The sequence below is a fragment of the Pinus tabuliformis genome, chromosome 8 (genome assembly GCF_031772625.1).
Source record: "Pinus tabuliformis cultivar Carrire ecotype Pingquan chromosome 8, CPIR1, whole genome shotgun sequence".
NCBI lineage: Eukaryota > Viridiplantae > Streptophyta > Pinopsida > Pinales > Pinaceae > Pinus > Pinus tabuliformis.
The window spans coordinates 833,747,087-833,760,254 of record NC_142294.1 but is presented as its reverse complement, the minus strand read 5'-3'; the positions used below and the strand labels follow the sequence as shown (position 1 = coordinate 833,760,254).

The following is a 13,168-nucleotide window of genomic DNA, read 5'->3' as shown; positions in this document are numbered from 1 at the left end:
GAGAAACATAGTGGGGGTCTAGCCGGTCATTTCGGCATAGACAAGACTTTGGAGCAGCTCAGACACTTTTATTACTGGCCCCGAATGTGCAGGGATGTACATTGGTATGTAAACAGGTGTAAAGTCTGCCAATTAGCTAAGGGACATAGTCAAAACACTGGACTTTACACACCACTACCTGTTCCAAGTAGGCCATGGGACTCAGTCAACATTGACTTTGTCTTAGGACTGCCTAGAACGCAGCGGGGATATGACTCAGTGATGGTGGTGGTAGACAGATTTTCAAAAATGGCGCATTTTATTCCATGTCGAAAAACTAGTGATGCCACTCATGTAGCTCACCTGTTTTTCACAGAGATTGTTAGATTACACGGCCTACCTAGATCTATTATTTCTGACAGGGACGTAAAATTCACAGGACACTTTTGGCACACCCTGTGGAAAAAGTTTGACACATAGTTGAACTTCAGTTCTGCATATCGTCCGCAGACTGATGGACAAATGGAAGTGATGAACAGGAATTTGGGAAATTTGTTACGGAGTTTGACTGGGGAAAATTCACGGTTATGGGATCGCGCTCTCGCTCAGGCAGAATTCGCTTATAACGATTCGCCAAATCGTAGCACCGGACACAGTCCATTTCAAATCTTATACGGCATGCATCCTCGAGGGATACATGAACTGCGAGATTTGGGAAAGTTGGAGCGGAGGAGTGCAGACGAAGAAGATTTTGCAGAAGCGATGAGTGAACTACATGAACGGGTGAAGCTAAAGTTGCAGGACAACGTGCAGAAATACAAACAACAGGCAGATTTAAAGCGACGGGAAGTCCAATTCAATATAGGTGACGAAGTCCTTGCTCACTTACGCAAAGAACGGTTTCCTAAAGGCGCGTATAACAAACTGAAATTTAAAAAGATTGGTCCCTGTAAAATTTTACGCAAGTTCTCAACCAACGCTTATGAAATTCAGCTGCCACCTGATATAGGCATATCACCTATTTTCAATGTGGCAGACCTATTCCCCTATACTGCCAACTTAGAGGATGACAGTGTGGTACGGCCAGAACAGGACACCCAAGTTGGAGACAGTTCTTGGATGAGGCACATGCCTTCGGTTCAACCCCATGAGATCGAGAAGATTCTCGATACCCAAGTAGCCAAGAAGACTCACAAGAAGGAGTACCTACGATACCTCATCAAGTGGAAGAACCATCCAATTGAGGACATTTCGTGGCTCAACGTGGCGCAGATACAGAAGACTGGTTATTCTGTGGAGGAGCTCATGGAACAGAGCCATGATTTTCTCTTACCCTGGGAGCCTGATGCAGGAGCATCTGGCTGACATGATGAGATAAAAGGAAGGCTGTTTGGTCTTTGAAGGGGACGAAGGCGTAAATTTGCTGAATGGATAACGTGCTTGTTTCTTTTACTTTTATTTAATTAAGTTGTCTAAGTTAAATTAATGAACAGTAGGAATTATAATTAGTTAGGACTAATGTTTTAAACAGCTAATTTCACCTTTGTAATAATGCTGAAAGACAATGAAAAGTTCTGTAACAAAACTGATGTAACTGATCAGACATAACTAACAGCGGTTGGAAAACTAACAGTTTTCTAACAGTTGTTTTAAGAGAGAAACAAAACATAGTGTAGGGTTCGATTTTACAGAGAAATGAAAAAATAAAGGATTGAAATTTCTGTGCACATTTCCTCTCCAACGTTCTAAAGGTCGTTTACATTATTTTAAGTGAGATTACATTTGTTTGTATGTACAGTACAGATTGTTTGTAACAAATTTACAGGCATATGGTCTTACACGTGATTGTAGTCACAACGATTTTAGCAATTGAACGCAAGCACACAAGTTGCAAAGGAACCCAAGGAACGTGTTGTGAAAACCAACCATACAGTCCCCGAGACCACACACACAATTGAATGTCAAGGAGGTGGAACCAGTCGAGCCCAAACAAGTAACAACATTTTAACATTGCTAGGTATGCTAGTGAACAACCATTTACAATTCCATATTTAAATTAATACAGACAAGAAAATAGAATTTGAGTTCATTCATACATCCATATACATCTTGTTCGAAACCAAAAAGACCTGTCTTACAATTATACCGACCATGCCTACGACAAAGCGGGAACTGGACACAGTACGGGTTTAGAACCCTCGACCCATTACAATAACCAGACAGGAAAGAAATGCTTGTGTAAGCCTACAACGAGACAGTGTGCAGACAGTGACCCAACAAATCATAATTATACAGACTCTAACAAACATAGCCTAAGGCCGAACGGAAGCAACCAAAGAGCATAGAACGACACTACCCGTGTCTAGTCGTAGCAACCAAATTGCCAGGCGCCGAAACCCTCGAGCAGCCATACCTGCAGCAACAAACATATACAAACGATATAAGCACTGACAGTGAAAAGAAACGAGGCCCTACAACCTAGCAAAAGAAAATAAGTTTCAGTTCTTTACCTGACAGAGGAAAGCCGTGACTATAATAAACCCACCAGGTCACCCTGCTCACAAGGAGCCGAACCATTAGTTGACTGAGGGAAAAGGAGCAGATATTGATAACATGGAACCAACTGAACTTACCTTGTGAGTGACAGAGGAACCGAAGAAGGTTGGCGCCGGATTCTGCCAGATTCGTGGAAGGTCGATTCAAAACCAGAGGGTTGCCACCTGAAGTAGCTCCAACCAGCAAATGACCACAACAACTGAGGAAGATACAAACATCAAAACCGCATACCAAAGAGAAGGGACACAGAGACGTAATAGGAAGCCACAGATACCCAATGAACAGTCAAAATTTAACACGGACCGGACAAGAATTGAACCTACCGATTGGGTACAACCATTGCCAGACGAAGAGGGGAGATTATCAGGCCGAAGCCCTGAACCAGAGGATGCAGCAACAGAACTCCATATCGAAACCACCAGAAACCGTCGAGAACGCAGAGCTCACAGAATTGGGAGAATGGGTGAAAAAATGACTTGGGTGTGGGTTTGATCGCCCATACCAAAATAGATTTGAGAATTCCGAGAGTGGACACTTGTCAAAGAACCGAAACTAGAAGTACCAATCAATTGTGCGAGCACCAAGGATCAAATCCTTGTCATTAAAAAAACCAATCGCCGGCAAATCAATCCAATACCAAAATATGATGTTCATCATTAATTTCACTTTATTTCTGCATTGATAGCTGTGGGAAGCGTGTCAACGTGGGCTGGACTCATCATGAGTCCAAAGTACCAACGTTGTAACATGTCCAAGATATTAAAGTTGTAACACTTTGACACACCACCCATGGAAGCATGATAGTGCAACTCGTTACCTATGGTGTTGAAAATCTATAAACAATTGTATCATCACAACACAAATCAACTACTGGATGCACAATTTTCACTACCAATTTCCCAATGGAGGAATTAGCCATTTGATTACCCAACAGAGGAACCAACAAGGGTGATTGGTCACCTAGTGAGGAAAGCTTGACCACAAAAGATTTGAAATGACCTTTTTCCTGTTGTGGTGGCTAAATGAGTCAACAAATGTACAATTTTTCCATCTTTTGGCTATGTTGTTGTAAGAAAGGGAGAAAAACCTGGGAATCAAAGATTTTCATGGTTTTCCCTTGATTGATCAAATTAAGAGATTAAAGAATTGTATAAATACCCTTCTCTATTCAAGCTAGAAAAGTAAGGAAGTAAAAAGAAGAAGACTATTCTAATAATATTTTGATTGTTGTAATATGACTTCCAGATCCATCACATTCAGAAATGTTTTAATCGACATTTCGAACCCATTACTATGGTTCATCATCAAGATACAAAAAGATGCATCTTGATGATGAACCATAGTAGTGGGTCGAAACGTCTATTAAAACATTTATAAATGCAATGGATCTGGAAGTCATATTACAACAATAAACTGGTTGCAAAAGTCTAACATTTGAAATACTTTTATTGTTGTCAAATAAATCTTGTTAGTTCTTATTCCATTGTATGAGTGTGATGCACTAATAATGTAGGCGTTTTGTTGTAAGCTTAATCAATGCCCAGTCTAGGGAGGTAGGATATTGTCCTTAACTAGGTACTACCTTTATTTTCATTAGGTTAGTTTATATTTTCATTTAAACTTTAGCTTATTTGATTATTTACTCTATTTCTTAATCATTCATGTTGCTATAACTCACTAAGCAATTTCTATATTACCTAACTATTAGTGTGTGACTACAACTCATTAAGAGATTCACTCTGATTTGTATTGTTTTGTTGATTGGATCGAACAATGTTTTACTTTATTTCCTAGATTTGTTGGTATTAGTATGTATTTAGTTTGGATTTTCGCATCACAGTTTGCTAGCATTTAGTATCTCAATAATTCATGTATAGTTTTTTTGTAGAGTTTAGGATCAAGCAGTTAGCTTGAGCAAGTCGTCTATCTACTTTCCTCCCTATGTGTTTACTTTCTAGCAAGATTTATTTACTTTCCTACCTATGTGTTTACTTTCTGGCAAGAGTGATTTACTTTCATGTCTAAATGTTTACCTTTTAGCAAGGGTGATTTACTTTTCTCCAAGAGTGTCGTAGTTAGTATTTCATTTCCTACAAATGTGATATTTAAATTATAACAAGTGTGATATTTCAATTCCTGCAAGTGTGAAATTTTAATTCCTGCGAGTGTGAGCTTTTCATTTTTTTGAAGGATTACTCAAACTCAACAACAAGGTTTAAAGTTATTACAATAAATCTCATCATGTCATTTATTGAAATTGAACTTGGGTGGGTATGATAACAATTATTCCTCCCAGCCATATTAAATAGTCCCTTTTGACAATTAAAAATTTAATATATATTTCACTAAAACTACAACATACAATTAAAGTAGAACCATACTAGAATACAAAGCATAATTAAAAATAGTATTATGAATTTAAAATTGTTTAATGTGAACTTAACTAAAATTCCAATGTTGTAAAGCTTAAATATATATAAACAATATCATAATGATTATGGTTACCAAAATCAACATCAAATTTAAGTAACCCTCATGGGTGTGTATGATCAGCGAAATGGTGGGGTCGGGGGGTGCTAGTCACCCCACCGACTCCTAAGGCTCATAAAGAGCGGGGGTGACATGGCGTGTGCCCCCCACCATACATGATACATGCAACATTAAGGTTTAAACCGTGGTGGGTCTTGCAGTTTCACGATACTTCCTTACAATTTCTCCTCGATGAAGGTGATCTGGTGCTTAAAAGCTTGACAAGGTAGGCTTCATGATGTCCCGATAAGTCTAGTTCTCAATTGCAATGAAGGCCTTTTTTTGTTCCAATGGTTGTATTTTTTGAGACTTTATGGTTGTCAAAAGCATGACAATGACGCTTGGGACCATGGTGTGGTGAAAATTGTGTATGCTTGGAAGGTGCATGTCGTTGATAAGGCTTGGAAAAAGTTTTATAATTATGTTTCAGGTTTGGAACTAACCTTGCCTCTCTTCACTCAGTTGTTTTATGAGGTAAATCAAAGTCTTTGGTTGGCCTAGTACATAATTTATGTCATAGTGATTTTTGGGTTGAATTTTAGGTGTTGGCTCCTCGCTTGTTCTATTTTGGATGTTATATTTTGTGGTTCTGGTTTACTACATTCATATTTGTGTGCTTTATATTGGTTCAATTCTAGTATGTTTGGCCTAGAAGATAGGTTGCAGGCCACTGGATTTTATTTTACCTTATTTCTCCTCTAGTGGCTTTGCATTAGTGTGGTTAGAGTGGCATTGTTTGCCCTGTATTAGCTTTATATAAGATCAAGAGGCTTTCACCTTTCTCTATTTCCTTGGGACTATGGAAAGTCATCACCCACAGGCTTTGCTGGTGTCAAATTCTTCATGTGGAATTGCTCCTCTTTGGTGGCATGGGAGTCCCTTCTCCTGTGGTTTATTTTTGAATTCTCTAGGCTCTATTTCACTTGGTACCTTGATAGCCTTACCATGCCATTCCAACACGATTGAGTCCGTTGGTGTGTTGGAGAGAGGGGATAGTCAAGCAGGCCTCAAATGGAGGAATAGGCCCAAGCAGAAATAGTGACTTTTCCAACTGCAAATTTACCCAACCAACAAAACAACACTCATTCCTTGGAGGCTTTTTTCAATGATAACGAAAACAATTCTCTAACTTTGATCTTATCAATGAATTTTCTTGTGGGCTCTTGGAAATTGGAATTACAAAGGGGAACAGAGTTCAAAACCTCCATTCACTCACCCTATCTCTTTTAGGACCTTAAGAGGAACCAATGGCATATGCAAGACAACTTGCCTCATCTTCAATGGAACCAATGGTGCATGCAAGAAAACCTAGAATGTCTATATGGTTGATTGGCCCATATGGAAATGCATGTATATAGTGAATTTCTTCTTTAGGGCTTCTTTATGCTACCAAAGAAATCAAGATTTTAGAATATTCATGAGTCTTGGGGAAGATTACAAATAATTAGGCTGAAGCCTATGGTTTAATCCAAGGCATTCTTCCTACCAAATAATTTCAGGTCTCTTCTCTCATTGCGTTAAGTGACTCCCTTTTAGGAATTTAGCATTTGGGCAAAGGATCTTCACCTAGAGACAAAGTTATCAATAATATCAGGAATCAGATTAAGAAGGTATTAAATGATATCTCAAAGATGGGTTTCAAGCACATTCTAAGGGATAATAACCAATAAGCAAATCAATGTGCCAACTAATGTTGCAATTTGCAATTTGGAGAGTTGATGGTTAATAGTCAATTAAGAGCCTTGTCGCTCCTTAGTGGAAGGCCTATTAGTCAGGTTGAAGAATTCAAATCTATAGTCAATATTTTGGACTTAAATATAAATATTCAATAGTTCCAGCAACCCTAATGTCAAGTATCTAGACTTAAATTATCTATAGGATCTATGGAAATATGTTATAATCGAGGATTATATTTTGTTGTATTCCTCTACAGAGGATAATTTTGGTTCAAGAGTTTGTATATGGTACCGACGATGGAAGAAAACCATAATGTAATTCTTGATGTACAACTATGATGTAAGAACATATTTTATAATTAATTCAAATATTAAAAAAAAAAACACAAGAAAAAAACAAACAAACAAACAAACAAAAAGTAGAGAAATATTTTCTTCAAATAATTTTAAAAATTTTAAACAATAAAAAACTAAAACGCTAATATAAAAAATACGAGATTAAATTTTCTATGATAAAATTCCACAATATTTTGATTGGATAAAGACGCCTCATTTTATGTTTCTATGTAATATGTATTATTATAGATCCATTTTAAGCAAGAACTTAGCATGTCTATAGAGGAATCAAATATCTTCATGCAAATGTATTTTAAAATGTGAAATTTGAAAAAGAAAATGCATCTCTCTCACCCTTAATAGATTGCAATGATTGTAGTGATTCTCTCTCTTTGCATAACTTAAAATTATAAGTCAAAAAAATTATTTGATTTATGAAAAAATTTACCCAAAAAATAAAAATAAAAATAAATAAATAAAATAATGAAATTGATTAGAAAATAACATAACAAATTTGTGTAACATGTAAATTTAGGTAGGGTTGGATATCTTATATAGCAATTACTCCTAGTGTCAAAGAATTGTTGAAGGCAAGCAAACCAATAAAAACAAGACACGTGGTTTAAAAAAAAATAGAGTGCTCACACATCTTATAAATTTACAGTAGTTCAGAAAAAAAATTATACTTTCCATAAATTTACTGGTAAATTGATTATTATAAAACTCATACCAAAAAATAAAAGAAGTAACGTGTGTGTCTCATTAAATCTAAATAGTTTTTAATAAAATATCTATTAATACTACATGTTAGAAATGGATTACTTAGTTTGATCTATCACCATACTCAAGACGATATTCAAGTATAAAGTTAGAAATAATTATATGGCACTTTGGACTTGAGGATGCTTCCTTAACATTTTTTCCGAATTCACTTTTTAATATATTTTTTATATAAATTTTTTATTATTTATTTAATTAATTTAAGCTAAATAATTTATTTAATATGTTATAATTTTTATCCCATATAAATATAAAGTAATATTTTATATAATTTGTTTTTAATATACTGTTTAATTAAATAATTAAATAAAAATTAATCAATAAAAATTATTAATATATAAATTTCAAAAATATTTATATTTTTTATATTTAAAATTTTTTAAATGATAAGGGTGGCAGAGTGGGAGGGGTGATCTTTTCTCCAAAAAACAAATAGAGATTAGATTTGCTTGGGGTTTGGATTCAACAACAAATAACCAAGCTGAATTTTTTACATTATGGAAAGGTGTAGACAAAGCTATAAGTAATGGAATAAGAAGAATAAAAGTTCTTAGGGATTCGATGATTCATAAAGATGATTTTAAAGGCGAAATTAAATTGAGGTCCTTCTTCCCTAGTCATGGTGAACAAAATTGCTATGCAATTGGAAAATTTTGAAGATGTTTCCCTCTTTCACAATCTAAGACACCTAAACGAAGATGTTGGCAAATTACGTAATCGCAAGGTAGTGCTTGAGCTTGGAATATTGGAATTAAACAACAAGCATGGGTGCTTCTCTCCAGTTCCTTAAAAAAAATTGTGTGTCATATGGAAAAGGCGAGGAATTGTTTTGTTTGCTCCTTGATTTGCGAGAGTAACATTGAATGTAATGGTATGATTGTTAGATTTGAAAGGTGTAAGGAGTCTCAGCCACATAGTGTTGAATATAAGTGCCTTCACGTGGAGGGTATGTGTTCTCCACGTCTCTTCCCCAGCTTGTTAGTCTCAATCGGATGGATAGATGGTATGGACTAAAACTAGGTATTAATTGGGATCAAATATGAACATTCAATTCACTTATCTGACCGAAATTCCCCAAATTGTCAATCTTAAATGCGCAGTGTCATTCCTCAGGTTTGGTTATTTTGTGTATGACAGATCTCTCTTATGTTGCAGGTTTTTGAATACAAGGATATCATGATTTAATGACATCTCCAAGGCCTCAGGTCATTAGAGGCGATGTGGAAATGTTATATATTTAGGGATTTATGGTTTAAGTTAGTATTCGTCATATGTTTCCAAGTGTTCTTAGCGCTTTTGTATCCTGAATATGGAGTGTGTGAGTATGGAAGCTATGGAGGGGAAAGTTCCAGAGTCAGAGATGGAATGTTGGAAACAATTTATGGAGAATTTGTTCAAGGTGTTGATGGGCATGGTTGAACTCACAACCATAAGATTGAAGCTTATTAAAAATGAGGAGGAGGCAAGATTCAAACTGTTAGAGAAAAAAATATGAATGCCTCTAGACAAGAATGGATAGAAAACTTGTAAGGCTAGAGTCTGAATTGACTTTATGGAAGATGAATGCTAGAAATAATGAGCTCTTTGTAGGCAACCCAAATTCTAACACAAACAAAGAAGAAATTGGCACTGATGCACAAACTAGGGAGGTTGGATGTGTTGCACCAGGAGATGGTTCGTCCCATGGTAAAGAGGTGATAAAGATAGAGATGCTGAAGCTGGGCCTTCTAGGCCTGTTTAATTTCCTCTTTGCTAATGTATTACAAGTATGTCAAATTTTTGGGTCAATTTTGTAGAAAATATGGAAGGTTTCAATGTAAAATCTTAGTCCAGAAAGCTCATAGAGATAAAACAAAATTGCTATGGATATATTGGAACATTAACAAAACAAAAATTATTGACGCAGCAAAAGCTGCACCTACCCACATTATGCAACTAAAATTGCATGTCACACTATGTCTCAGGGATTTTAATATTCCTGCTGAGTAAAACCTTCTTCAATCAAAGTTTAATGCTCCTTTAATAAACTCTATGCGAAAACGTTTGATTTAACTATCCAAAGTCTAGACCTTTATAAACCTTTGAGTGGAACCTTATAAATCCTTCATAATCTTTGGTTAATTCTTATTACTCACACATATTAACCATACCATGGATTTTAGACTTTGGTTAAAACTAAACTTAAACCATAATACATTAATCCCACTTATTTCTATTATAATTCCCATACAATAGAAATATTTCATAAACCACACTTAAACCTTACCTTTCCTCCATTCCACAAACCTTTGCACATATATCAATGTTCTCTTTAGCGCATTAAATCTTTGTCTTCGATCTCATTCCTTAATCTGATGGTTATCGTGCAATAACTCGCGCCAACTAGCTTGGCCAATATCCATCGTTTATTTCTCCTACTTCAAACCAATGGTGATCACGCCATATCGTGCGATTATATGCACGACTGATATTAGATCGAGAGCGCACGAGAAAAGTAGTTTTCTCATGCTACGTGTCAACCCCTCAGGTTAATCGCGTGAAATCGTAGAATACCATTTACAGCTTTTAGGGCGCGCAAGATACCGTTGACCGCTTGTGAAGACCACTCCATCCTTCTGCTAACACGTGGTTTTAATCTCCGCCATTCATCTTCCGTTAATATTATCTGTCAATCTGGTCGATCCAACGGTTCTCATTCTTTGTTGTTTAATTCTTTCTATGTCGTTGATCTTCCATGTGCGACTTGATTGTTCAATGACTTTGCTCCGGCTCGACTAATCCATACATTGCATTGAAGACTTCAACCACAGAACCAGGTTGAAGCAAGGATTTCTTATTCCTTTCACTGATTTCGATCTTTGATTGTTCTTCCATTGACTCCTTCCTGAGCTTACTTCTACGTACTCTTAAGCGCTATCACATATGAACTTCAACTTTTATCCTTTAATCAGATTCAAATGATCAGACCACTATCCTTCATTCTCCGCCTCTGCGTTCTGCTTAATTCCACCTGCATACATATACTATGCAGAATTAATCTAATTCACACACAATTTATAATTCAATTACTCAATACACACCACACAACTTAGGAATCGAATTCTCTGTCTTTATAGCCAATCATTTACATAATGAATCTCTCTCTCTAGCTTGATTTTCTAATCAGTGGCCTTTTTCCTTTCCTGCCCGTAGGCTTACAATCAAACCCTATCTAATCTTTGAACTCTGATTCTCACTCTAACTCACTAACTCACTCTCTTTGATTCTGTAACCCATTTCAGTTTAGATCCTTAATCTTTTGAACTAAATCCTAAATATCCTCTAAGTTTACTTTTGACTCAACTGATCCCTAAGGATCCTCTCTAGTTCCACAAACTATGAAACCAATTCATAATCTAAGATTTACAATTATTTCCCAAATCTCTCAATCTCTCAACTATACTAATTCTATCATATTCTCCAACATTCGAGAACATTTACAAATATGCCTCACAATACTTAATTAAATCCTATTCTTAATATCTCTCATAAACTTACTTAGAAACCTTAATAATTACATTAATTTAATACTCAGAAAACCAACTTCCTTGAAAACACAAGACCCCCCTATGTCTACTAAAATACAATGAAATTGTTGAGCCAGATGCCCCTGCATCAATTACCTAAGCATATTAATAGTTCTGGTCCTGCAACCAAATTTTCTAATAGACAAAATACCTATTCTACTTTAAAAAAATATTATTATTTAATTTATATTAAATTTTTTCTCTTACCACACCCTAATTCTTATATTAAATTTATAATTATATTTTTTAGTTTTACATAATATTTTATTAGATTGACCTATTTTTCTTGCTTTATTATAATATATTTTTATGTTTAATTTTTTTAAAATAATTATTATTCCATTTATAAAAAAAATTTGTTATTTTTTAAAAATAATATATGAGAGAGATCAAATATATCATAAAGTGAGATTTCCACTTAGATAAGTAAATTATTCAACTTCTTCCCATAGTTAATATTACACTCATTAATTCCTATATTAAGTTCATAATTATATTTTAGTTCTATATAACATATCGATATATCTTTTTAATTTTTGTTTTGTATAATTTTTAGACATTGACATAAGTGTTTTTTTGGCAATACTTGTTTAACGAAACAATGTAAATTAAAAAAGAATTTATAAAAATTAAATCATGAATTTTTTAAATGCTGTTATGTAGATAAGTATGTATATATTAGAATTGGATGGACTACTAATCTCAATTATGTGCACTTATATAGAGTATGAACTATCATGATTTATCACAGTCATTAAGTTCAATTTACTTTTAAGTCAGGTGGTTCGGCATCTAGATTTCCATATCAAGGCTCCATGCTCTACACCATCCTCTTCACTTTTAGTGTTACTATGGTTTATCTTTTGTGTTGAAAGCTCACTGATAACCATTGTTATGTTGTTTGCATAGTGAGCTTGAGCACATAATTTTGGGTAGGGTGGAAGATGTGATGATCGTATAAGTTGGGCATTTAGTCTATACAAAGGTTGACATATTAACATTTATTAACTATTTAAATTATATGACCATGTTAGTTTTAATAATAGTTGCTACTATCCAATGGCTATTTAAAGAAAATGGTAATTTTATGATTGAAAAGATTGGAGAGAAGATTTTATAAATCTCTATATAGTTTTGGTGAATTAACATGTCACGAAGATTGGAAAGATTAAAAATATTTTTAAATTGAAATCTAGTGTGTGCATACTTAAAAACATTTTAAGAGCAATTGTTTTTTGTCCTCCATTTTCTTAATGTTAGAACTATGGAAAATTCGTTCATCCCAAAATGTTTTAGAAATTGTTTATTGCCCTCTTCCACTATAGAGCTTATGAGAGTTAATTTTATTTTAACAATGTCTACTTTCTTCACACTAACTATATCATAAAGATACTTTAATTTTCTAAATTAAAGTTAATGACATCTTTGTTTAGTATCTTAATTCTCTATTATTCTTTAATTTTTTACTACGCCACAATCTATTTTCAAATTTAAATATGAGAATATTTTTAATTGCATTAATATGGTGTTTAATACTTCTCTTATTTTCTAATATTTATCCAAACATAATATCATTATGCTAATCATTTTTAAGTCATAAACAAGTTTAAGTGGAATTTAAATATGAAAATTTTACTAGTAGAGTTTTTTATCATAAATATAAATTTGAAGGAATTTTCATTTTCTAGGGATGGAATCACTCACTGTCTCAAGAAAAAAAAGTCAAAATTTTTCCAGTGTCACTCA

At 34.5% G+C, this 13,168-nt stretch overlaps 1 protein-coding gene across 1 annotated transcript; it reads left to right on the top strand.

The window, feature by feature from the left end:
• The first annotated feature begins 501 nt into the window (after positions 1–501).
• LOC149238171 (uncharacterized) lies at positions 502–1,852 on the top strand. Its single transcript, XM_089369492.1, has 4 exons — positions 502–928; positions 1,016–1,264; positions 1,511–1,569; positions 1,778–1,852. The coding sequence occupies exons 1-4, from the start codon at positions 502–504 to the stop codon at positions 1,850–1,852; spliced, it is 810 nt and encodes a 269-aa protein (XP_089225618.1).
• Positions 1,853–13,168: the final 11,316 nt, after the last annotated feature.

Excerpts from the sequence above, each read along its gene's own strand:
- LOC149238171 (XM_089369492.1), top strand. The coding sequence starts at position 502 with ATGGAAGTGATGAACAGGAATTTGGGAAATTTGTTACGGAGTTTGACT. Across the intron at positions 929-1,015 it reads ATTTAAAAAGATTGGTCCCT|ACCTATTCCCCTATACTGCC; the intron begins GTAAAATTTTAC and ends TCAATGTGGCAG. Across the intron at positions 1,265-1,510 it reads GGCGCAGATACAGAAGACTG|CTAATTTCACCTTTGTAATA; the intron begins GTTATTCTGTGG and ends TGTTTTAAACAG.